Source organism: Cuculus canorus, chromosome 5 (assembly GCF_017976375.1).
Source record: "Cuculus canorus isolate bCucCan1 chromosome 5, bCucCan1.pri, whole genome shotgun sequence".
Classification (NCBI taxonomy): Eukaryota; Metazoa; Chordata; class Aves; order Cuculiformes; family Cuculidae; genus Cuculus; species Cuculus canorus.
In genome coordinates, this window is record NC_071405.1 from 42,764,047 (window position 1) to 42,789,877 (window position 25,831).

General features: G+C 43.0%; 1 protein-coding gene across 14 annotated transcripts in view; it reads right to left on the reverse strand.

Annotated features, from left to right (window-relative positions):
• Positions 1-25,831, reverse strand: part of BRSK2 (BR serine/threonine kinase 2) — a 317,085-nt gene that overhangs the window by 35,306 nt on the left and 255,948 nt on the right. For 7 of the 14 annotated variants that reach the window (XM_054068443.1, XM_054068442.1, XM_054068449.1 and 4 more), the window contains exons 12-15: positions 13,812-13,962; positions 9,966-10,031; positions 6,005-6,028; positions 237-297 (exon numbers count right to left, since the gene is read on the reverse strand). In XM_054068443.1, coding sequence (XP_053924418.1) covers positions 237-297; positions 6,005-6,028; positions 9,966-10,031; positions 13,812-13,962 — 302 coding nt within the window. The remainder of the gene's footprint in view (positions 1-236; positions 298-6,004; positions 6,029-9,965; positions 10,032-13,811; positions 13,963-25,831) is intronic. The other 7 variants (XM_054068445.1, XM_054068440.1, XM_009571858.2 and 4 more) reach the window with 2 other exon arrangements.

Genomic DNA, 25,831 nt, shown 5'->3' on the forward strand with positions numbered 1-25,831 from the left:
AAAAGGGCAGGGAGATGGTGAGATCCCTGTTAACAGTGCAGGAAAAGTATATGAGAAATTATCTGCTTGCATTTTTAAATAACATTTCCCTCACTACCCATGAAAATTTACAAGCTGCCAAGGAAAAACAAAACATCCCAGCTAAGAGCTACAGCTTTGCAGCAACAGATGTTGAAAAGCATCAAGCATGTCTGTGAGTGAGTTGGACCAACAGATCTTAAAGCAGGACCACTTACCCTTGGACTGCTGAGAGGACTGGTGGAGAGTCCAGATGATGCTCCGCTGATTGACCGAGACCTGAATGGACACAATAAGGAAAATAGCCCTCAGAAAACTTGGACAAGTAATAATCCTGAACACCAGCCACTGCAGGCACAGGCATGAAGAGAGGAGGAGGAGGAGGAGGGAGGCTGTCTCTGGAAAAACACATGACTCTCCTTCCACTACTGTCACATTTTTCAGCTGTCCCACCCTCAAAACAAAGAAATGCTCTTGCTCAGGGAGGATATCTATTTTCATTAAGGGAGCTGCTACCTTCTTTTTGGTCATTAAGGCACATGGAAGCTACTATGTCTGACCTGTGCAAGCAGAACTGCTGAATTAAAAAAGAACTATCAAGACATTCATGTTGGTGCTGAGAATTCTCTTCTGTGCAGCGCTAGTAGACACAGAATGAGACATCTCTGTCACAAGCAACATGAAAAAACACCATATGTAGAAGGCAAAGGTAGGGGAGTCTTCCAGATACTAAGAAAAAAGACAAGTCTCCTTCACCCAGGCACATAATCATTTCCTATGTGATGACTTCCCATTGAAATCAAAGCTTACATTGGCTTAACCCTTTCCAGCTTCTCATTGATAGATGTCACATCTTTGCTCTCCAGTAAGATTACTTACTGTTGCATTAAACGATAATGAGTTCTGCTGTTGTTTATGACTTTACTGATATCAAGATAAAAGCCCACATTCCCTCAGAAAGAGGCCAGCCAAGGGAGAATAAACTGTCCTTCTATTTGCTGACAAGGTCACCTGCACTGTAATGCTTTTATGCTCTCCAGCAAAGGCCACCTATGAAAAAAGTCAGCTGTAGACAATAAAGCATACAAATGTGCTATGCTAAACACGCTGAAGGGGCAGACATGCCAAATACACAAACATTTCATCAGCAGAAGTTTCCAGGGGGAGGGCTGACAACAGAAAGAAAAACCCTCCTTGTGACTGTAAACGAGTAAGTCCCAGATGCAGCTCCTTTCTTTCCTTTTTAAACAGAAAGCAAGCTGTCTTGTAGACTGAAACATCTTATAGGATAGGACTGGGCTAAGAACCTAGTTGTTCAACAACCACCATGCAACATGTCAATATAGCAAACCTACCAATGTTACACATATATTAAGAACAATGAAAGCAATTACTTGCCTTCAGGTAACAAACATGAAACGGTAAAATTCTGTAGATGCTTGGAAAACAGAGTGCACGTGTGTATGTGTATCCATATGTGTCTATGACTGTGTGTACATGTATATATTTAAAATTCATATAGGTCAGGTAATTAATGTCAGCTTATACAAGAGAGAATATAAACCAAAATTATACCATGAACTATCGAGTTTACTCTTTTCTACTACTATAGAAAAATAAAATTAAAAAATCAGTTTCTAAAGTGTTGTCCCAGACATATATTAGTTAATAAATTGGAGTGGTAGAATTAATAAAAAATATGTGAACTGCAAAAGAGGAAATATTTCCAAGGAAAGAGTAAGCTACAACTGAACACAAAGACAGTTTCTACTTTTTCTATTTGTACCCTCTGTAGAAACTAGTCATTGATTGTTTTCTTTGGACAAACTGCAGTTTGCCCATCATTGTAAGTAGGTGAAACCCAGAAGACCAGTCTCAGCATGCTGTTTTTTGCCAGACTTAATCTAAATTTGTACAATAAAATTTGGGGATGCTCATTCTATGCAGAAATTCCCCACTTATATTTCAACTTGTATCCTCCTGCAGACTGCCCATCACAGTACAACAGTCAAAAACTAGAAGCTCAGTCTTAGCATTCTTTTGACCGAGATTAAACCTAATTTGTACCATCACGATATGGGACACTCAGAAAGGTTTATGCAAAGCAGTTTTAAAGGGAGAGGCATCTGTTCCACTTTTGAAAGGCTGTTTTATGCGTCTCTCCTATAATTGAAGTAGCTGAGTGCCACACAGATGTGTCATGCATATGGGAAGGCCATGAGTCCTTGCATGAGTCATCAGAAGATTCTTCCAAACCATAAATTGCAAAAGGAGCCTACAGATTATCTTGGGCAAATGTGGAAGGCATTTAGGTGCTCAGAGATGCAGTTAAGCACCTGCTTGGGAGTTAAAACTTCCACTAGGAGCTGTTCCCACCAACTCTTAATTGTGGTGGGAAAGTCCTCTCTGACACTCACCTGAATTCCAGGATACATGATTAAAAGTCACAATCTGCTATTTCCTCTTTGCAATCAGGTGTTTCCACAGTTCCTGACACCCTTGCCTCGTAATTTTTTACAAAAATGATTGTATGCATGGAGGCCAAAATATTGCAGGCCCCACCTCCCACCTCCCATTCCTTATTAGAAGCAATATTTGAAAAAGAGTTGTTGTGTACTGTGTTTTTATCCAGCCTTGGAGCCTGAGGTAGGGGACAGAAGAGAGAGTTAGTGTGAAATCCTCCTGGAAATGCATTCAGTACCCACATGATTCTATCAAACAAGCTTTATTTCTGCTGCTCATTTACATGCAAAACATGTAAGAAGTAGGCCTTATAGCAAGTTTTAGTTTGTCCACACTGGAAATTGCATATAGAAGCAGTGAAAAGAGCTTTAAGAAACTCGGGTTAATGTTTAGTGTTGGGGTTAAAAGAGAGCTGTACATTTTCAAAACTATTTCCTTTTACAAGAAAGTGCTGGTATGGGATATGATACCCAGCCTGAGAACTGTCTTGCACCTTCTCCAATTTAATAAATCTCCCATAATTTACCTTTATGAATGGGATATGGTTCCCAAGCTGGCTAGAAAACTCAGTACAGTGGCAGGTTCTATACTCCAGTACAAAAATGCTAACAAGCAAGATTGACAGATTTGTCCCTCCCATCAAGATCATCACAGCTGGGAAATGCTAGAATTCAGCTTCTTAAGAAAGGCCCACTTGAACTGCTCCTGTATCTCAGAGTCAGGTGGACAGAACTGGGACAGGGCCAAAAAGAAAGTAACGAAAACATTGCATTATACTGAAATGCTGTAATGAAAGAACAGAGAAAATTTAGATTTTTATCCTTCCAAACAGAAACTGAAAGTATGAGGCCCTACAGGCAGTACATTAATATGGCAAGCCCTGGATGATCTGATATGTCGAAAGAGGAGAGAAATACGACATCATCTTATCTCTGTGGCTATTTTATTTAGTGGGAAACATCTATTAGTGAATATTCTCCTATGAGTGTCTACAGGCATTAAATGTCACTAGAAGTATTAAAGCTATAGTTATTCCTATAACTTAATACTAAATGCAACGATCTAGGGAACTACGAACACTGTGTACATCTCACTTTGCGCTATGTTTTGCATTGCTGTAAGCTTGGACACTAACTCAATGGAAGCTAACAAAATGTTGTTGAAAATACAAGCAGGAAAGTTAATGCAGTTTCTCAGTTAAAGAGCATTCCCTCAAACAAAATTGCCAGTTTTAGAGACCCAAGAAGAGACTCTTTAGTCCCTTCCAAAGTGACAGAGTTGTTTTGCCAAGGTCAGTGGGAGGAATTAAATAAAAAAAGCATAAGGGAGCTAGACCCAAGATTTAGGAGGGGAAGATGTAGAGGGCTTTCCAAACACATAGTGGGCACTGAGACCACTGCAAGCCACTCCTCCCAGCTCACAGTCTGAAAATAATCTGGAGATCTCTGAGCTGTGAAAGAGCCAAGGATTGAAAAGAAATGTGCATGTGTGGGCTGTAGTTTGTAGATGAGATGATCTCTATTTTATTCAATTTATTTGAGACTTCAAAGTGTCAAAGTTAAAAGGTGCTTTGTTTTGAAGGAACTTTTACTCTTTTTAGCCAGCTGCTGTCAAAGCAGAAGCCATGTGAGGCCAAATTCATGTTAGACCAGGGATCTCTTACTGGTGAAACTGAGGAGCTGGAATGCAGTTTCCATCTGGTTTCACAGAAATGCAGAATTTCTTGAGAGTTGTAAGAGGTGAAGGTCTGAAGCCTCACCCTTCTGAGGTGTAGGCAGAGAGAAATACAAGAAGGAAAAGCACAGCTGACCTAGTAACCATACTACACATATAGAACAAACATATATAGCCCTTCACTCAGATCAATTTTCCAGTTGTTTAAACAGCACATCTGATAGTATACACCACTAGAGTCTAAAGGCTTCACAGCCAGCATCAAACATTTGGCATTTGTTTCTTCTTTGAACAGCTATCTCACAGACATTTTTCTTACAACAGAAGGGAATCTGGTACCTTGTTGCAGTCCCAGCAGAACTTGCTTTCATAGCACAGTTTTACCAGGATGCTGAATGCAGCCTCTTAGCTGGTCAAGCTGGAGACATGCTTCCAAGAAGGGGAGGCTGCAGCATGCATGCAGCGTGCAGTAATGCATAAGATTGGTGAAATGCCTTAGAAATTCAGAATTGGTTTGATTCCATGTATAGTTTTGAAACTCATTTCCAAAATATCCAGCCAACCTCTTATTTGCTTCAATTTGATAGTCCTCTTTGCATGCTCACTCAAATAAAACAAAAAAATTCTAAACTGCATTTCAGGGTATGAGACCCCTGAAAATGACCTGAATTAATATGCAATACTTCAGCAGTGAGGCAAATGTTGTGTGTTATAACATTTCATCACTATTACTCTTGGGTGTCCAAAAGATACAAACAGTTCCTCCTCGTTCCCAGATCTAGAGAATATGAATAGAGTATATTTCATGCTCCACTGTCTTACACTCCCAACTATGCAAATAGTATTAACTATAACACCTCCTACTGGGAATAATTATGCTTAATTCAGAAGGTCTACTAATGGTACTAACTGCTTACTTTGTACTTGAAGCTTTACAAAGAGTACAGAGAAAGGACCACAGGTGTTGGTAACAGACCTCTTCTCCCTTTCAGCACATGCACAGGGTGATGTTAAAGACCACCACTCGCCTTAAATGGCTAATAATACTAAAGTTCCATTTATAAATGGTTTAGAAAGAATTAATAAATAGTAAAGCACGCTACAAACATGAGAAGCAAATGTTATTGGTGTTAATTTTCCCAGTACCTTCTCAATAAGTTTTTGCTGTAGTCTGTAGTGATCAATTGCAGCGTTTTTATTAAATAATCTATTAATAAAATACTCTTCTTCTGTTAAGTATTTGTAAATGGAACTTTAATTTGAAGCATGACTGCATTCCTAGTTGTAACTATATCCTCTTTATTGAAAACAAAGAGCTTTGAAGACATATCTGTCTCTAGGGCCACCTGTTCACCTCTTAAAAAAACATATGCTAAAAAGAGAGGCAACACCTAGCATTTTTTAATAACATAGATGGGATTCAGCTTAATCTTAAAAAAAAGAAGAATCAAAAAAAGATAAATTAGGATTAAAATTAACTTGAGGGTACAAAACAGACACAAAAAGCGCTAAAGAGAGAAGGAGGTTTCATTCTCATAAGTTTTCCTAGCACCTGCACAGTGTCTGAGGATAGTTCTCTGTGCCCACAGACATTGAAACAGAGAGACAAACAAGGACAGAAAGACCTCCAAATTAAAGTATATGGAGTGTGACTCCAACATAAAAGCACACAAACACACACAAAAGCACCAAAATTGCTTCTTCCCACATCTCTCTCTCTCTCTCCTGCTGTAAAGCCTCGTTCACTGAAGTATATCAGTCTGTATTGTCTTTGTAAAGTGCAAATGAAAAGTTTCTCTACAAGATACAATAGATCTCACAACAGGAATAATCCAAAACTAGAGCTTACCCCAATGGATCAGCACTCGCCATCCTCGGAAAGAGAAAATGAAGAGAGAGGGAGAGAGAGAAAGAAAGAGAGAGGGATGTGGAGGCAGGTGGAGAGAAGAGTAGGAAAAGCAGAGTGAAATACTGTTCGGAGAACTGAACGGTCATAATTGTTGCCACCGGTGCCTATGTCTTCAGAGACCAGGATCACTAGGGGGACAGTTTAATTTACCAGAAAATAATTTTTGTCCTGCTCACAATACTGCAGATGCATCCAGCTTTGGCACTGGGGAATATGGAAAGGGATATAATAAGCTGTAAAAAAGATTCCCAGCCAAATCCCAATAAAAGCAGTCAGCAGAGCAATAGGATTGATACTTCATGCTGCATTTCTTTTCTGCCTCTTACATAAGGCACAGTTAAATCAGACTGTTATCAAGGAAATTGTTCTTTTTGTCCCCAGTTTGCTCAGTGTCGTGTCCCTCTGTCCCCCAAGCTGGCCTGGTAAGTAGTACTTTTTTGCCACGAATGAACTGTGAAACGTATTGGTTATTAAAGCATGCATTTCTGAGCCAGCTTGGGAGCCCAGGGTACAAGATCGTAGCTCAAGCTGTGAATCTGCTTTGATACTCGTTTATTAGTCATGATGGTCTTATAGTTAGGAATTCAGATCAGCTAGAACATACCAGCTTAGCAACCCAGCACTTATCTCTGTGGATGCCATCTTGTGCTCCAGGATCTCATTTTTCATTTAAAATAAATTCAGTCTCTTGGTCTTAAAGGTTGCAAAGAAAATCTTTCAAATGTGAATGAAGAATAAATCAATGCTGTGTAAGAAACAGCAGCTCTAAAAGCAGAATGAATCTTTGGCACATTTGACTTTAAAGCCTAGTGACAATCAAAACTTCTGTATTCCTAACGTTTCACTACTAACCCAAGCATTAAAAATCAGAAAGAATAGTCAGTTATTAAGTTTCCAGAGGTGCAGGTAAGCAAACTCAGGAAAATGTCACCACCTCTTCACATCAACAAAGATTAGAAATAATAAAAAAAAAAAATATGGTGTGTTATTAAGCCAAATTATTTTCAAGTTGGATGTAGAGGTTTTTTTTACCTCTGTCTCATTCTCTCCATTTTCGATAACTGGCTCCCAAGCTGCCAGAGCTACCTCTGGCTGGGTTAGGAAAATCCATTCTCCACAAGATGGTCACCAACAGAAATACCAGATTTAATAAATGCCCAGTAGATTTCACAGTTTACTGCTCAGTGCAACTAGCCATGCTTTGGGTTACATCAACATCGCAAATGCTGGGCTGGGTAATGCAAGGCAGTTTTGAGAAAAGTTAAAATTAAAATATCATTAGAATAGAAAGAAAAAGCTGTTGTGCTATGCATTGGTAGAGAAGTTGAGAGAAGCATTACAGCAAGTTCTTTTTTATGTGTTTGAGTGACACTCCATTAGTATTTCGGCCTGGAGCGCAAATTTGAGTAAAATCTAATTCACACATACACAAATACATATATGTGTTTGTATTTAGGGACAAACACTGTCCTCAATTGTACCCATACAAATCTATCTACAGTGATGTAACTGAGAAGAGCAAATTAACACCCACTGTTTATTGGAATATGTTTGTGTATTTATACAGAAAATACACCCATATTTGCACATGCAGTATATTAAAATGTAAATAGAATGGGTGTAAGAAGATTAATTTTTCTTTCAAGTCATTTTCCCAACAGGGAAGACACTGAAGAGGTTAATAAAGAGAATGGAAAGCAAATTGACAATGGGGAAAAGGAAGAGGGAAATGAGGTTTAAAAAAAATGAACAACCCCAGGACAAAATAGACCCAGAAGCGCAGACAAGTGCATTCCCTACAATACTGAAGCAAGTGAACTACGGAGCTGCAGCAACCCAGATACAGAGGAGGAGAAGTACTGAAAGAGGGGGTGAAAGAGAAAGTCAGAAAGAAAGAAAAAAGAGAAAGGGACAGTGGCCTCAGCTACTAAGACAACCATGTGCATCTAGAGGGAAGGGACCCTTAAAGATGCAGTATTCCTTTAAAAAAAGACATCATCAAGTTGGATAGTTAAACACTGGTAAAAAATTTAATGGCCCATGATTAGCTGGCACCATTTTACTAGGGTTCTCTTTGCTGCCTATGCCTTTCTTTCATTTGGCTGTGCACAGATACAGGTTCCAAGTCCTCTCACTTTACCACCATTGATATCCTTCATCCTAGCTCTTTGAAGCGGGAGAGAGGTAAGACCATAGTGAATGTGATCCTCCAAAACTCAGCCCAGTTCTTCAAGGAGAAGGATCCTGAGTGATCCTTGTGTGGTGCTCTAACCTCTTCAAGTACTTTGAAAAATATCACCTTTGAGAGGGAACACAAAATGCCCATGGGTATTAAAGAAATTCCCTCAGCAGTTACGGAAAGGTCATTTCCTCTGCTCTGAACACAGCTGTAGCAGCTCCTAGAGAAAAACAGGGGGACAATGAACGGTGCTGGGAACATCTGCTAGAAGACCCTTCTCCTGTTACAGATAAAATTTCTGCACTTCTCTTACTAGACTTGACCTTCAGTTACTGTGGAAAAGCTCATCTTTGGAGAAGTTTCAGACTAACTTTTAATGCAAGAAATGCCACATGTTCAAGAACAGAACTTACGTATAAGGGGAATCAGGGAAAGGAACAGGAATTTCCATGTCAGTGGGTAACAGTCCAGGAAAGCCTAGACACTTAAGACTGTATAACCATTGCTTATTCAAGGCTGTGAGAATTAAAAGGCTTTTAACAGTTTGGGTCCAATGCTTGTTCCTATCTTGGCATCTTAAAGAGGGTGCTTTACACACCACATGAGGCACAATCTCTCCTGCAAGATGCATGATGTTCTTCATTGTGGCAAGTTCAAGGCTTGAAACACTGACCACAAAGGACTGCCTTAGCCTGCAAAAGATGAAAACAGGGGCTGTCTGCCACACATCTTACAAGTCTCCTGAGGCTTACGGACCACATTTATCTTTAAATAGAAAGGTTTCTATTAAAAGGCCAAATGGAAAGATGAATGGTTTGCCAAGTCCATAGGTTCCTTTAGAGAACATACAGCTTCCCCCTTTTTGAATCATATATAGAACACTCCTAAACTTTGGGTAAGCTAAGTGATTGTCCAAAATGTATAAGGATTACATTTTGAAGAATTATCCATTGAGATGCCAGCTTTTAACATTAGACAAAAATTCTCTTCTTCTGAGACCAAAATTTTAGGACAACATGTTCACTAAGAACTTTCCCAGAAGTCTAAAATTAATTTTCTCTTCATGGGCCCACAAGTCCATTTACACTCTCTAAATCCGGTAGCCTGCATATCTTCAAAGCTGGGAGTTTCCCTTTTTGTTATTCTTCACCATCTGTCACTTGAACGACTAGATTGGAATCACCCTCCAAAAACTCTATCTTCAATTATCTTTTCCTTTTGTGTTCTCTGGTGCAGACAAGGTAGTCTTAAGGAGTTTGTCTGTTACCTACAGGCACTTAACATTTTGCTCTGTCAGACAGGATTTCCAAAGTTTCCTACCGCTGTTTTCACTGACTGAGTTGTGCTGCTGTTTCTAGTGCTGGGAGTGGAGCACTCTGGGCTTTCCTACTGTTTTATATTCCAATCCTTCCCAAAGTAGTCTTAGCAAATATGTCTTCTACCCTGAGAATCTTCACTCTTGGTAGAACTGAACTAGAAGCAGCAGCAGGATCAAGTTTTAGTGGGGAAAACATTGGTACAGGCATAGGCTCTATTGGGGATAGGCTCAAAAAAATGGCACTGCACAAAAAATATACGTAGTGTGGGACTGTCAATATCCCACTCTCTTTGCTTCTCTCTAAAGAGAGAACAGCTATGTCCCCACATGGAGAAGGTAAGTACTGCATCTTTAAGGTCTCAGCAGTGAGGTAGAGGAGAAGAACATATTGTCAGTATTTATACCTTTCTTCTTTGTTGAATTTGGGATTGGCTTCAGAGATATCCAGGCTTTTACTGAACATTGTTTTACTATGGCAGGAACAAAGCGAGAAAACAGAGTTACTAGTGTGGACATTTATAAAAGAGTCACCTGAAGCAATGCTGGACACCCAGCCCCCCAACCCATCCTCCCATTTTTAAGCAGTACTCTGAAAAACCTTTCTTTTACTTTCCAGCTATGGCTCAAGCCTACACAGTGCTGAAGTCCATTATCTCCTCTTGACTTCTGAGGTCTAAGATGACTTCTCCCATAAATACTTGTAAGCCTTGCTCTCCTTTATCCAATTGAAATGCCAGGTACCACCTACTTTGTCATATGGTTCAGGGAAAATAAAACATGCCTGAAGGCACAAATTGCGAAGTGTTCATTACTCAGACTTTTCTAGATGACCTTAACACTAAGCACAATCTGGGAAAAGGTTAAAATCAGACCGCAGAGCCTCTCGGAGGAACAGCAATCCATTTCGTATTCTAGGGTCCATTTGTAGGGTCCATTACCACTTACTCCCAACTCTCTTCTCTGCATTCACTGTACAAAGAAATGTTCTCCTTTATCATCTTGGGGCTGAATCCCTGAAGCCTAGAAGCAAAATTCCCTATGCTTTGCTAAAGGGGCAGTTCTCTGTAATATGTTTCACTGGTAATACTCTTCACCGTTTCACAGAACGCTGCTTCCTACTGTTAGCTGATCTTTCATGCAAGCCATCCACTGGACTCCTACAGCAGAGCTGCTGAAAATTTCTGGCATATTCCCAAGAGATTCTGCCTCCCATGGAACTCTTCCTAATCCATGTGATTTTGGCACAAGGGACAAATCAGCTGGTGTTAAACTAAGCTCAGAACCTACCTCTTTTCTTTTGATATTTCAAGGAAATAGCAGATAACCTGAGACGTGTAGAGACCACAACAGCAGAAGCAATTAAGACATTATTACGAACCTGTTTAGTTGGTAACTAGTAGGGAAAACCAAGAATTAACAAAATTTAGTCACCAATTTTAGGGTGGGTGGTGTCTGTGCATACTAACTTTACCATATACAAAGACCCAATGGGAAACACTGGAAGAGGTCAGCACAAGCATTTCAAGCTCAACAAGCAGCCTTTGTGCTGAGTTCCCCTCCTCCATTATCCAAAACTAAGTCACTTCAGGACTACATGTCACCTAGTATTTTGTTTTGTCACCTAATAATATGTTTTTCGTTTCATACTTTCTCAGCCTGTAGGGTTGAAGGCTGCCAAGTTTCAAATCTTGATGGAAAGGTACACCCTTAAACAAGCCAAGACCAGACACTTTTAGGGTCCCCACATGATTTCCAAAAGCACAGTTCATCACACAGACAAATAAACCAGAGGTTATAACATAAATCTCCTTTATGCAAGCAAACATCTCTTTACTATAGGGAAAGAAGACAATAGGACTATATCACAGGACACATGGGTGTGTTCTGCCCACTGGTTAGAAGAGTATCTCTGCCAGCTTAAGAAAGAAGCTCTGTGTTTCTGGACGTTTATACAAGTCATCCGTGTCTAAACAGGAGGCCTGTTTCCCTGGTCTACCTCCCTGTCTTCCTAGTATTGCAGGATAAAAGCACTGAATAGTCATCTGCTGAGGCAAAAAATGACATTCTTAAAAAAAAAATCCACCTCTGGGATCTAAGCCCCATTGCTGTAAAATCCACTGTCAGTGGGTCATTTAATGGACTATAATATGCAACTAGCCATTAAAAATCCCTCACTCTTGGTGGAAGGCACTTGTCATTTTGTTACTGACTGCTCTGACAGCTGGTGCCCCATCAGCAATGCATGGTCCCCAGACAATCCCCATGCAGTGTTGTTCATTAATGAAGCCAGTTCATGTTATAAGCGACTGTGCTGCCAGCGACAAAAAATGTGCCATTGTCATCTGTGGATGTGGATGGTATGAATTATGAAAGCTCACACATGGAGTAAAATAACATCTTCCCTTTAACCCCTTCCAAAACAAACACTGCCAAGCCCATAATAATGGTGTTACTGCATCCCTTTCTCTACCCTTAATCACACCTTTACATCCAGTCCTGCATTGTGGTATGCATTGCCCTGTATCTCTTCCACGTGTGGCAGGTTTTGCTTCCTCCTTAAGCTAAAGCTCTTCTTTACTGATATGTAGGTTGGATATGTCTCTGCTCTGAACTCATCTCAGACCTTTTGACTTCAATTGTTCCCTCGTACAGAACTGAGTGAGACATTTAAAAGCAAAAGAAATATTTTGGATAGCAAGATACAGCTTTGCCCCTTCAGGCTTTGGAATCCAAAGTCAAAGCTGGAGCTGGAAGAGGTTTCAGCTCCCAGAAAACTTTGTGATCAATCTAAAACCTCCTATTTGCTCTGCCCAATCATCCATTTACTGTAATCAGCTGCTGAGTACTGTACACAGGCAGTTTTGGGGTGGGGGAAAGTGATTATCCTCTGCCTGGTTCTGGGAGCTTCATGGCCCATGCATCTACCAGGTACCAGATTAAATACTGTAAGCTGAATAAGTAGTGAGCAACTGTTTGCCAGTGTTGCCTTCATTCTTATAATCTTGAGGCTAATGAGGAACACTGAGCATACCCTGTCCAGAACATTTCCTTCACCCTGTCCTCACATCAGAGCAAACCATATTCAAGAGAGGTTTCCAAGCTACACTAGAATGAAAAATCTTTATGGCAGTGTATCTCAAGGCCACATAGCCAGTTTTAAACAAATTCTAGCAGATTCCGGAAATGACTACTTTTTCCTTGCTGTATATAGAACTGTAACAAATGCCAGCAAAACATTAAAGCAATTTTAGGGACCTGAAATTATTTTATATTCTTCATCCAGTTCTCAGTGAGCAAAGGAAGTTTCTGGGCATAGTAGGCTCTTTCTGAGCACATCTTAACAGCTGAACAAAAAAATCATGTCATGAAGCTACAGCATCACCAGCATACATACATGTGAAATGTTCTTTTTTATTGATTGATTTATGCAAGTCTGATTCCAAATGCATGTGCTTCCCTTAGGCTAGTCATAGGGTCTGAGGAAGCAGTTTCTGTGGTTCATATAAGTGGACTTCCACAGTTCACTTACTTTCCCAGAACCTGCCTTGAAGAGACACTATTTTCCTCTGCTGTTTCTCCACAAGACTGACATTTTCTTTGATAGAAAAGAGGCAATATTATACATATTCCTTCACTTTACAGGCATGTGGTAATTTATGAGATCAGATGCATGCTGGCTCTGACAGCACCTTTTAGAGGCATCTACAGATGCCTGGACAGGGCTTTCCAGATTCAAGCTGTTCTGATGACATGGAAGGTGGGGCTAATATTTAAATTTGGGTGCCCAAAAGCTAGGCACCTAATCCAAGACTGTCATCTAGATTCCTGCTGTAAGCTATGGAGACACAGAGGAACAACCAGAGGGTAATTTATCCCACCTAAGATTGCTGGAACAGAGGACATATGTATTTGAGACTTCCCAAAGCCCTTGTCTGTCCCCATTGCCTAGAGTGACAGCCTGTATCACAAGCTCAGACTGAATTCTCAACAATTAAAAGGAGGTGAGATGAATCTTGCCCAGAGGTTTCCTGAGCAATAGTTGCAAGCAAACAGAACTTTAAGCCCCTGGAAGGACTTCCGGTCCTGCATGCGTAAGTGCTGCTGGCTGCCAGATCATGTTGCAGATGTGCTTGGAAGTTGTAATGAATGCTGGTGCAAATAGAAAAGCTCTACAGCTCCTTTGTATGTATAATATAAAAGAGGGTAGCAAACCCAGACAGGCAGGGCTCCTGGGTAAAGGAAAGACCCACCTCTGTCCATGTTGTGCCATTTCAATAGCTCTGCGAGCAGGGACTGGGGAGCCGCCATCTGTCACACTGAGAACCTCCATCGACTTCCTTTCTGGCCGTCGCTTCCCATGCCTGTTCAGCATTGGGGAGTCCACACGCTTCCTGGGGGGATCTTTATGAAAAGAAAATGCTGTCAGCTGAATTCTGCTCTGACTTACCTCATACAAGTTGGTTAAACCCTCTCTCAACACTATCACACCTCCCCTACAGAGACAGATATCTTTCTGATGGAGATGAACATGTGTAGTCTTTCCCTTCTTCCAAATCTGCAAACATTAAGACATAACTTGCAATCCATCTACAGAGAGAATGAGCACTGATGCTTCCTTGAATGCAGTGTAAAATAAAGGTACAACTATAGCATAGCTTGCCGAAATTACCTTACAAAGGTGGTAACAGTAATAAGAAGACGACAACATGGGCTCTCGCACAAGCTGTTAGCCAGAACATAAGCCACCTAGGGTCCTGTACATGTACTCAGATTGCTAGAGCTTGCCTTCAATGCCCCTGCTAGCTAGAATAAACGTGACATAGGGACATGAGCACACTCTGAAGTCAAAATTGCATTCTCCTCTGAAAACATACCTCCTTTTTTTTTGGATCTTTAAGATTAGATTTCGAGTTTCATCCACTCCTTTATATTTTTCCACCTTCAGCATTACAAATTAAACATATAAGCCTACCCGAGATGAATCTCCAACGAGAGATACTCAAATTTATCTGAGGTCATCATACAGCTTTTACTATTACAGTAACTGAAGTGCTTTACGCTTTTTATTGTGTAACATTTCTATGAGGTATTGAAGTGCTACTTTCAATTTGCAGAGTGAAAACTGAGGTTTAAGAATGAGATATTTAAAGGCAATTCATTTCTAAAGGTGCTGACAAGCACTTACAGAGTTTTTGAGGAGCACCTAAGTTACTCTGAAAAGACTCTTTGGATACCAAACAGCATTGCAGAAGGTGACTTGCCTTGCCAAACCATACACACTTCCACGGTGAAACAGGGAACCAAATGCAGATATGCTGAGATGTTTTATAACTAACACCTCTTATGGCATCAAAACAGTAAAAAGCAGGAAGGCAGAAAAAAAAAACCAGAAGGATTTTTTTTCCTTTGGCTGGGCTGTTTCAGTTCCCTGCCTCTACTTATAGACACATTTTTACTTTTATTGGAGAGTGACCACTTGTAAAAGAAGGCATTCTTCACCTGTGCAGTTAGAAAGAAGCTTACAGTGCCCAGCCTCTAAGGCTTCTTCCTGTGCCAGGATTCCTTTGTGAAACCACAGATATGGTATTTGACAATTATACCTCCACTGCCTAGTCTCATAGTAGTATCATAGTATCATAGTATAGTTAGGGTTGGAAGGGACCTTAAAGATCATCTAGTTCCAACACCCTGTGCCATGGGCAGGGACATCCCACTAAATCAGGCTGGCCAAGGCCCCATTCAATCTGGCCTTGAACACCTCCAGGGATGGGGCATCCACAACCTCCCTGGGCAACCTGTGCCAGTGTCTCATCACTCCCACAGTGAAGAAATTCTTCCTAATGTCTAGTTTAAATCTGCCCCTCTCCATTTTATACCCATTCCTCCTGGACCTACCCTCTCAAGCCTTTACAAACAGCCCCTCTCCAGCTTTCCTGTAGGCCCCCTTCAGGCCCTAGAAGGTCGCTATAAGATCTCCTCTGAGCCTTCTCTTCTCCAGGCTGAACTGGCCCAACTCTCTCAGCCAGTCCTCGTAGCGAAGGTGCTCCAGCCCTCCAACCATCTCTGTAGCCCTCCTCTGGACGCGTTCCAACAGATCCATATCCTTCTTACATTGAGGATTCCAGAACTGGACACATTATTCCAGCTGAGGTCACACAAGAGAGGAATAGAGGTGCAGAATCACTTCCTTTGACCTGCTGGCCATGCTTCTTTTGATGCAGCCCAGGATACGCTTGGCCTCCTGGGCTGTGAGCGCATACTGCAGGCTCATAGAATCATAGAATCACCAGGTTGGAAAGGACCCACTGGATCATCGAGTCCAACCATTCCTAACACTCCCTAAACCATGCCCCTAAGCACTTCATCCACCCGCTCCTTAAACATCTCCAGGGAAGGTGACTTGATCACCTCCCTGGGCAGCCTGTTCCAGTGCCCAGTGACTCTTTCCGTGAAATTTTTTTTTTTTCTGATATCCAGCCTGAACCTCCCCTGGCGGAGCTTCAGGCCATTCCCCCTTGTCCTGTCCTCAGTCACCTGGGAGAAAAGGCCAGCTCCATCCTCTCCACAACCTCCTTTCAGGTAGTTGTAGAGAGTAATAAGGTCTCCCCTCAGCCTCCTCTTCTCCAGGCTAAACAACCCCAGCTCTCTCAGCCACTCCTCATAAGACTTGTCCTCCAGCCCCCTCACCAGCTTTGTTGCTCTTCTCTGGACACGCTCCAGAGCCTCAACATCCTTCTTGTGGTGAGGGGCCCAGAACTGAACACAGTACTCAAGGTGTGGTCTCACCAGTGCCGAGTACAGAGGGAGGATCACCTCCCTGGACCTGCTGGTCACACCATTTCTGATACAAGCCAAGATGCCATTGGCCTTCTTGGCCACCTGAGCACACTGCTGGCTCATGTTCAGTCGGCTGTCAACCATTACCCCCAGGTTCTTCTCCTCTGTACAGCTTTCCAGCCACTCTTCCCCCAGTCTGTAGCACTGCATAGGGTTGTTGTGCCCCAAGTGCAGGACCAGGCGTTTGGCCTTGTTAAACCTCATGCCATTGGCCTCAGCCCAGCAGTCCAGCCTGTTCAGATCCCTTTGCAGAGCCTCCCTACCCTCCAGCAGATCCACACTTCCGAGCTTTTCATCGACCAGCGTCCTCATGTCCTTCTCTGCAGGGCTGCTCTCAAGCACGTCACCCCCTATCGTGTAGTGAAAACGGGAATTGCCCCAACCCAGATGCAGGACCTTACACTTGGTCTTGTTGAACCTCATGAGCTTCTCAGAGCCCCACTTCTCCGGTCTGTCCAGGTCACTCTGGATGACATCCCGTCCTTCCGGTGTGACAACTACACCATTCAGCTTTATGTCATCTGCAAACTTGCTGAGGGTGCACTCAATCTCACTGTCAATATCATTGATGAAGATATTAAACAGCACTGGTCCCAGTACGGACCTCTGAGGGACACCACTTGTGACGGATCTCCATCTGAACTTTGAGCCATTGACCACTACTCTCTGAATACGACCATCCAGCCAGTTTCTTATCCACCTTACCATCCACCTATCAAATCCATATCTTTCCAATTTAGAGAGAAGACTGTTGTGGGGGACTGAGTCAAAGGCTTTACAGAAGTCTAGATAGATCACATCCGTCGGTTTACTTGTGTCTATTACCCCATCACAGAAAGCCACCAAGTTGGTCAGGCAGGACTTGCCCCTGGTGAAGCCATGATGGCTGCCGTTAATCACCTCCCTGCTCTCCATGTGCTTTAGCATAGCTTCTAGGAGGATCCATTCCATGATCTTCCCAGGCACAGAGGTGAGGCTGACAGGTCAGTAGTTCTCAGGGTCATCTTTTATACCCTTTTCAAAAATGGGCACAATGTTACCCTTCTTCCAGTCACCAGGGACTCCTCCTGACTGCCATGGCTTTTCAAATATCATGGAGAGTGGCTTGGCAACCACATCTGCCAATTCCCTCAGGACTCTGGCATGCATCTCATCAGGCCCCGTGGACTTATATATGTTCAGGTTCCTCAGGTGTTCATGAACCTGATCCTCCTCTACTGTGGGAGGGGGTCTAGTCCCCTGGTCACCATCTTGCTGTCCCATGACCCAGGAGGGGCGAGGAGAGCAGTTATCAATGAAGACTGAGGCAAAACCTTGTTGAGTACCTCAGCCTTTTCCTCATCTGTTGATACATGATCCCCATTTCCAGTCATCAGCGGGGGTACGTTCTCTTTGATCTTCCTCTTTCAACTGATGTACCTGTAAAAGCCCTTCTTGTTGGTCTTTACTTCCCTTGCCAAGTTCAGGTCCAGCTGTGCCTTGGCCTTCCTGGCTTCATCCCTACACAACCAGGCAACGTCCCAGGTTATTTGTCCCTGCTTGCACTGCCTGTGCAGTTCCCTCTTCTTTTTTTAGTTTAACCAGCAGGTCTCGACTCAGCCATGCCAGACTCTTCCCTTTCCTGCCTGATTTTCTACATGCCGGGACTGAACGTTCTTGCACCCTGTGGAAAGCTTCCTCAAATATTTTCCAGCTCTGCTCTGCTACTTTGTCTCGGAGGACCAAGTCCCAGGGGGTCTTACCGAGTAATTCCTTAAAGAGCTGGAAGTCTGCTTTCTTGAAATTTAGTGTCCTGACTATACTCCTCAACTATCCCATATCCCTCTGGATCTGGAAGTCCACCAGTGCACGATCACTGCAGCCCAGGCTGCCACTGATCCTAATGTCACTGATGAGTTGACTTGTATTTGTGACCATAAGGTCCAGTATTGCATCTCTTTGGCTGGGGGTCTCTATCAGCTGGACTAAGAAATTATCCTCGATGCACTCCAGGAGTCTCCTGGATTGCCTACAGCTTGCTGTGCTACTTCTACAGCATATGTCTGGGTGGTTGAAGTCCCCGAGCAGCATGAGAGCTTGCAAGCGCAAAGCCTCCTGTGGCTGAGGGAAGAAGGCTTCATCAGTTGCCTCACCTTGATCGGGTGGCCTGTAGTATACACCAATTACAAGGTTCCCGTTGATTCTTCCACCATTAATTTTTACCCACAACCTTTCAACCTGTTCATGGCTATTCTTCAATGACAGCTCTTCACATTCTATCTCTTTCCTGAGATAGAAGGCAATGCCTCCACTCCTCCTTCCCGGTCTGTCTCTCCTGAACAGCCTGTAGCCATCAATAGCCACGTTCCAGTCACGGGACTCATCCCACCACATTTCCGTGATGGCAACCAGATCATAGCTTTCAAGTAGCACAGTAGCTTCCAGCTCCTCCTGCTTGTTACCCAAGCTTTGTGCGTTAGTGTAAAGGCACTTCAGCTGGGCTGCTGGTTGCATCACCTTTCCAGTGGACCTCCTTTTGCCTATAAGGTGTTTTGGAGAAGTCTCCTCCCTAACACCTGACCCTTGGCACCTGTCCTTCCCCCTTTTGTTAAGGGCTAGCTTGGTGTTAACCCCCTTCCCCTTTGTATGTAGTTTAAAGCCCTATCTACAAGCACTGCAAGTTCCCAGGCAAAGATCCTCCTCCCCCTCTGAGAAAGGTGGCTCCCATCCAAAGCCTGTAACCCCAGTGCCATGCAGACCATCCCATCATCAGAAAACTCAAAGTTATTGTTGTGACACCAGCCACAGAGCCATGTATCAATGGACTGGATCCATCTGAGCTGTTATATGTCACCATCTGTTACTGGGAGGAGGGAAGAAAAAATAACCTGGGCCCCTGATTCCCTCAGTAGCCATCCCAAGGCCTTAAAATCACTTTTAACCTTCCTTGGGCTCCTTACAGCTGCTTCATGGCCTCCCACATGGAGCAGCAGTAACGAGTAATAGTCAGCTGTTCTCACCAGGCTGGGAAGTTTCTTGGTTACATCCCTTACCCAGGCTCCTGGGACGCAGCAGACTTCCCTGTGAGTGGGGTCTGCTCGACATATCAGACCCTCTGTCCCCTTCAATAGAGAGTCTCCTGCAACTATGACTCTCCTATTGGTCCTTGTGCCGGTCGTCGCAATGGCGTGTTTACATTGTTTTGGTCTCTAACCCTGCTCTGATGTGGGTGCATCTTCCTCTATGTTTTCCTCTGGTCTGTCCTCCACATTGAGAGCCTCAAAGCTGTTGTGGAGCAGCACCTGAGGTGGTGTGGGCAAGGAGGGGGTTGATTTTCTGCCCCATCGGTGGACTTGCTTCCACTCCCTATCTCCTTTTGAGCCTTCACCCACAATCTTAGATGGGGAAGATGCCTGATCCTTTTCTTCCTGGGCTCTTACCTGTGTATGTCTTCTTCTCTTTTGCTTTGGAGCTGAGGGTGTGATCCCATCGGTCTATTACCATCTCACAGTCCCTGATGCTACTCAGGCTCTCTACTTCCTCCTTCAGCTCTGCTACCAGGCGGAGGAGGAAGTCTACCTGTTTGCATCTTAACGCACCTTAGTCTGATGGTATTATTTTTATTATCCTGCTCTCCTCACACCCCTCATCTATTTATTGTTTCTTCTTTCTCTCACATCATGTTTTTTTAGCATAAGATCCCTTTAAGGCAGAGCTTATTCTTGAAACAATGAGTATGAACAAAGATGCCTTAAACGCAAGTGGGCTAGTGACAACAACTGACCCCATCACTGATTCTTTGTAGCCACAGTTATAATGTTCCGGCTAAAAAATAATTTGAAAAAGCACTCCATTTCAAAACTCCATCCAGTAATAAAAACACAGTAGAAAATACTAGTAGGGATAGCAACCTTCAGATTAGGAAAAATGTATAGTGCATAAGGCTGAGGCAAAGCCAAATGGAGATACACCTAACAAATCAGTTACACTGGATGACTTCAGCTGCACACACGTAAGTGGTCAAAAGTAAGTAGGGACAAAGTTTAAACATTTGACATTCAAACTCCAGCATCTTCAAACAAGTTCAAAGAATGAGAAAAGATTAATCCCACAGGACAACTGCTGGTATCAGAAGAGTAACTAAAGCCAAGCAATATGCAGAATAACAATGTAATTATGTTTTGTATCTACAACAGAGCTGATATCTGTTTGCAGAGGGATATCAGGCATTAGAAAGGAAGGTGGAAGAATGCAGTTTAAAACAAAAGAAAAAGAAAGAAAACGGAAGAAGGCAGCTTATGTGAAAAGAATGGAGATGAATAAGCTCAGACTGCATCAATATTAGTTAATAATAAGAGTCTAGACAAGAAAGATGGAAAAAGTCATGAAAAACATTTTATCAGAGGAGGAAAAAGTCATGAAAAACAAATCAGAAGAGCCCACAAGAAAGGGGACTTTGTGATAGGAGTCTGTTACAGACCACCCAGCCAAGAAGAAGCTGCTGATGAACTCTTCTATAAACAGCTGGGGACAGTCTCTAAATCTCTGCCTCTTGTCCTTGTGGGAGACTTTAACTTTCCGGATGTCTGCTGGGAGTACAATACAGCAGAAAGGAAACAGTCTAGGAGGTTCCTGGAGTGCATCGAAGACAACTTCCTTGCACAACTGGTTAGCGAACCAACAAGGGAGGGTGCCTTCCTAGACCTGCTGTTTGTGAATAGAGAAGGTCTTGTTGGGGATTTGACGGTTGGAGGACGCCTGGGATTAAGTGATCATGAGATGATAGGGTTTCCAGTTCTAGGTGGGATTAAGAAGGGGGTTAGCAAAACAGTCACATTAAACTTCCAGAGGGCAGACTTTGGCCTGTTCAGAAGGTTGATTAGCAAAGTCCCGTGGGAAACAGTCCTCCAGGGCAAGGGAGCCCATGAGGGTTGGGCGCTCTTGAAAAATGAAATCCTAGCAGCTCAAGAGCAGGCCATCCCTGTGTTCCGGAAAAGGAGCCGGCGGGGGGAAAAGCCAGCTTGGTGGAGCAGGGAGATCTCAAGATGCGTCAATAAGAAGAAGAAGCTCTATGTGCTCTGGAGGAAAGGACAGGCATCTTGGGTGGACTACAGGGACGAAGTGAGATCGTGCAGGGAAAAAATCAGGAGGGCCAAGGCCCGACTAGAATTAAAACTCGATAAGTCTGTGAAAGACAACAAAAAGTCTTTCTACAAGTACATTAACAGGAAAAGGAGGACGAGGGAGAATATCCAGTCTCTAGTGGATGCAGAAGGAATAACAGTGACAGGGGATAAGGACAAGGCTGAGGTACTTAATGCCTTCTTCGCCTCAGTCTTTAATAGCAAAGAAAGTTGTTCCTTCTGTTTACAAATCCAAGAGTTAGAGGGGCAGATTGAGGCTCCCGTGATCCAAGAGGAGGCGGTTAGAGACTTGCTTGCCCAGCTAGACTCCCCCAAGTCTATGGGGCCGGATGGGATCCACCCAAGAGTATTGAAGGAGCTGGTGGATGTCCTTTCCAAACCCCTATCCATCATCTTCCAGAGGTCCTGGCTGACTGGGGAAGTTCCACTGGACTGGAGGCTGGCTGATGTTGTGCCCATATACAAGAAGGGTTGCAGAGAGGATCCGGGGAACTACAGGCCTGTCAGTCTCACCTCAGTGCCAGGGAAAGTCATGGAACAGGTAATCTTGAGTGCTATCATGAAGCACATGCAAGAGAACCGGGTGATCAGGCCCAGTCAACATGGGTTTACAAAAGGCAGATCTTGCCAAACTAACCTGATCACCTTCTATGACAAAATCACTCGACTACTGGATGGGGGAAAGGCTGTGGATGTAGTCTTCTTGGACTTCAGTAAAGCCTTTGACACAGTTTCTCACAGCATTCTGCTGCAGAAACTGTCAGCCCCTGGCCTGGACAGGCGCACACTCTCCTGGGTTGAAAACTGGTTGGATGGCCGGGCCCAGGGAGTGGTGGTCAACGGAGTTAACTCCAGCTGGAGGCCATTCACAAGTGGAGTTCCTCAGGGCTCAGTACTGGGTCCAGCTCTGTTCAATGTCTTTATCAATGACCTGGATGAAGGCATCGAGTGCACCCTCAGCAAGTTTGCAGATGACACTAAGCTGGGAGGAAGTGTCGATCTGCTGGAGGGTAGGGAGGCTCTGCAAAGGGATCTGAACAGGCTGGACTGCTGGGCCGACACCAATGGGATGAGGTTTAACAAGGCCAAATGCCGGGTCCTGCACTTGGGGCACAACAACCCTATGCAGCGCTACAGACTGGGGGAAGAATGGCTGGAGAGTTGCACGGAAGAGAAGGACCTGGGGGTGCTGGTTGACAGCCGACTGAACATGAGCCAGCAGTGAGCCCAGGTGGCCAAGAAGGCCAATGGCATCTTGGCTTGTATCAGAAATGGGGTCACCAGCAGGTCCAGGGAGGTGATTCTCCCTCTGTACTCAGCACTGGTGAGACCGCACCTTGAGTACTGTGTTCAGTTCTGGACCCCTCACCACAAGAAGGATGTTGAGGCTCTGGAGCGTGTCCAGAGAAGAGCAACAAAGCTGGTGAGGGGGCTGGAGAACAAGTCTTATGAGGAGCGGCTGAGAGAGCTGGGGTTGTTTAGCCTGGAGAAGAGGAGGCTGAGGGGAGACCTTATTACTCTCTACAACTACCTGAAAGGAGGTTGTGGAGAGGATGGAGCTGGCCTTTTCTCCCAGGTGACTGAGGACAGGACAAGGGGGAATGGCCTGAAGCTCCGCCAGGGGAGGTTCAGGTTGGATATCAGAAAAAAATTCTTCACAGTAAGAGTCATTGGGTACTGGAACAGGCTGCCCAGGGAGGTGGTCGAGTCGCCTTCCTTGGAGGTGTTTAAGGAACGGGTTGATGAAGTGCTTAGGGACATGGTTTAGGGAGTGTTAGGAATGGTTGGACTCGATGATCCAATGGGTCCTTTCCAACTTTGTGATTCTGTGATTCTGTGATTCTGTGATTTTAAAAAAGCAATTTAACCCATTCATGTTCAAAACAGAGAACTTTAGTAAAGAAATTCAGCTGAGTGACACTTAAAAAAGTGACAGGCCAAATATAAGGTGGACATTAAAAGACAGTGAAGAAGACATGTGAAGAGAAATTAACTGAAGAGTCAAATAACAGTGTTTTGTACAGCCATCAGAAACAGAATGCTTGAGAGAAGGACAGTAGCCAGAGGGACCAGGAGGGAATCAGCAGAACAATTAAGAAGGAAAAGGATATTGCTAACAAGCTAAATGGTTCTTTTATAGCAGTCCTTTCTGCTCAAGATGCTGGAAGATATTGATTTCCAATCTACATTTTAAATGATCAAAGAGAGAGACTATCAAAAAAGAGCAGGTGGAGAAACACACCAATACATTCAACAACAGCAGTTCACAGAAGTCAGAAGTTTGATGGAAAATAAATCCAGAAGGTTAAATGAACATGATTGGGCTTCTAATAAAAGTATTTGATTCCTCTTTACGATCCTACGATCCTATATTATACACGGCTGACGACAGCACATATTGTACATATTTTTTAACAGGGTATGAGTAAGAAATGACATTGCGCTGAGTCTGTCATCACTGTCAAGTCTAAAGATACTAAATACACAGCCATCCTGCCAAAAAAAACTACAGTGGTGTCATATAAAAGCGGAGGAAGAGTTTGCAAAAGCACAGTATCTAAAAATAGGAAAAATTCCAGTGTTTCTCCTTCTTTTCTTGACTCTAAATATTTTACATGGGAAAAACCAATCAAGTACTAGTCTGGATCTGTGATAGTTTTGAGGACCCCTTTTCCTTGTATTTCACATCAGAAAAGTGAAACCATCCCTAAGGACTTTTACAGAGGAAGAGAGATCATATAGGTAAAGATCCACTTAATAAAGGCATTCATCTGGAATGTGGAAAATAAAGGTTCCACTTCTGAGTTTGGATGAGGCACCTCTATCCTATATGGCTATTTTGGCCCATTCTCTTGTTCTCTGTTTTATTAATTAACTCCACCCCACAAAAGGCTATTCCTCAAGGAGACATTAATTGACATTCACTCATTTTACTGAGAAGTTTCTCATTTTTATGTTTTCAAGTCAAGAAACTGGAGCTGGAATTGAAAGAAGGTGGCCCTTCCCTGGCCCTTTGAGAAATCTTCATGTAGCCGAAACAGACAGAAGGGGCACCAGAAGACAGCGCTAATCTGTCTGTTTTCACTTGCATCCATTCTTTCTGAGACCTAACAGGCAAAGAAAGAGACAAAACCAAAATACTCAGAGATGCACTTTTTTTTTTTTTTTGTCAAGAGCTTTAGCAATGCACAACTGTCATAAATGTCAGTTCTTCAAGCTGCCATATTAAATCTGTTACTTTTTCCCTGCTCTTCACTGTTCGTGCAAGGCCACTGCCGATGGCTAATGATGAGATACTCATCAGAAGCATGACTCCTCTAAATTAAATCTTGCCCTGTGTTATCAGAGATACTGCTGGAAACAGGGGAGGTGGAAACTTCCCATGGAAGAGGAAATACAACTTACAAACACCTGAAGAAAAATGCTCAAAGAGCCTAAACTGTGCCAATCAGACACAATGATACATTCAGAGTAGTGTTTCCCTGTTGGGGAACATTTTCACTCCTTGTACAAAAAAAAATTAAATAAAAAATGTGGAGCATAATATTTCATAATTCAGCATAATTCAGTGGAGCATAATTCAAACCATGACAATAGTTTGGTATGTGGGGATGTATTTAGGGCACACATACACATTCACTTACATTCTAGAGTCACCTTGCTTCTTTTCTTGTGACAAAAGCATTTCTAAAACAAGATGATGGTGTCCTTACATGGCAGGATAATCTGTTTGAGTCAAAAGCTGATTAGTATAGTGCTAGATGACAAACTGCATTGAGCAAGGCACTTTTGACCACAGAACCTGCAGCTGGCACATCTACCCATCTTCCATGCTAACGTTCTCTGTAGCTCCATCCAGGTAAGAGTTTAAAAACTGCCATCTCTTCTCCTATGGAAGAGATTTACCTGTGAAATTATGGGGCCTGAAGCCTGGAAACTGGATAAGGTAATAACTCAATGGAGTATCAACAAACTTACAGTTCAGTGTAACACTACCCTGTAGGCCTGGGAGATTCCTGGCTTTCCAGAGAAAGTAAAGAGCACTTTGTTTCCAGCCGTCAAAGTGCTGAAATAAGATACCTGAAAATCATAGTACTACTATGTAAAAATGCTATTTCAGGTCATTGATTGAAGTGACTAATCCCTTATTAGTTAAACTTTTGTCACTCTGCACACCAAGAGTCATGTAGGACTTTCTCCTTAGGAAAGCATTTTTCCTATTATCTAGATTAGTGAAGTCCTTGCTGATCTGAAGTAACTCTTCAGGAATAAAGTAATATCACAAGAGCTTTATAAGATATATAATATCA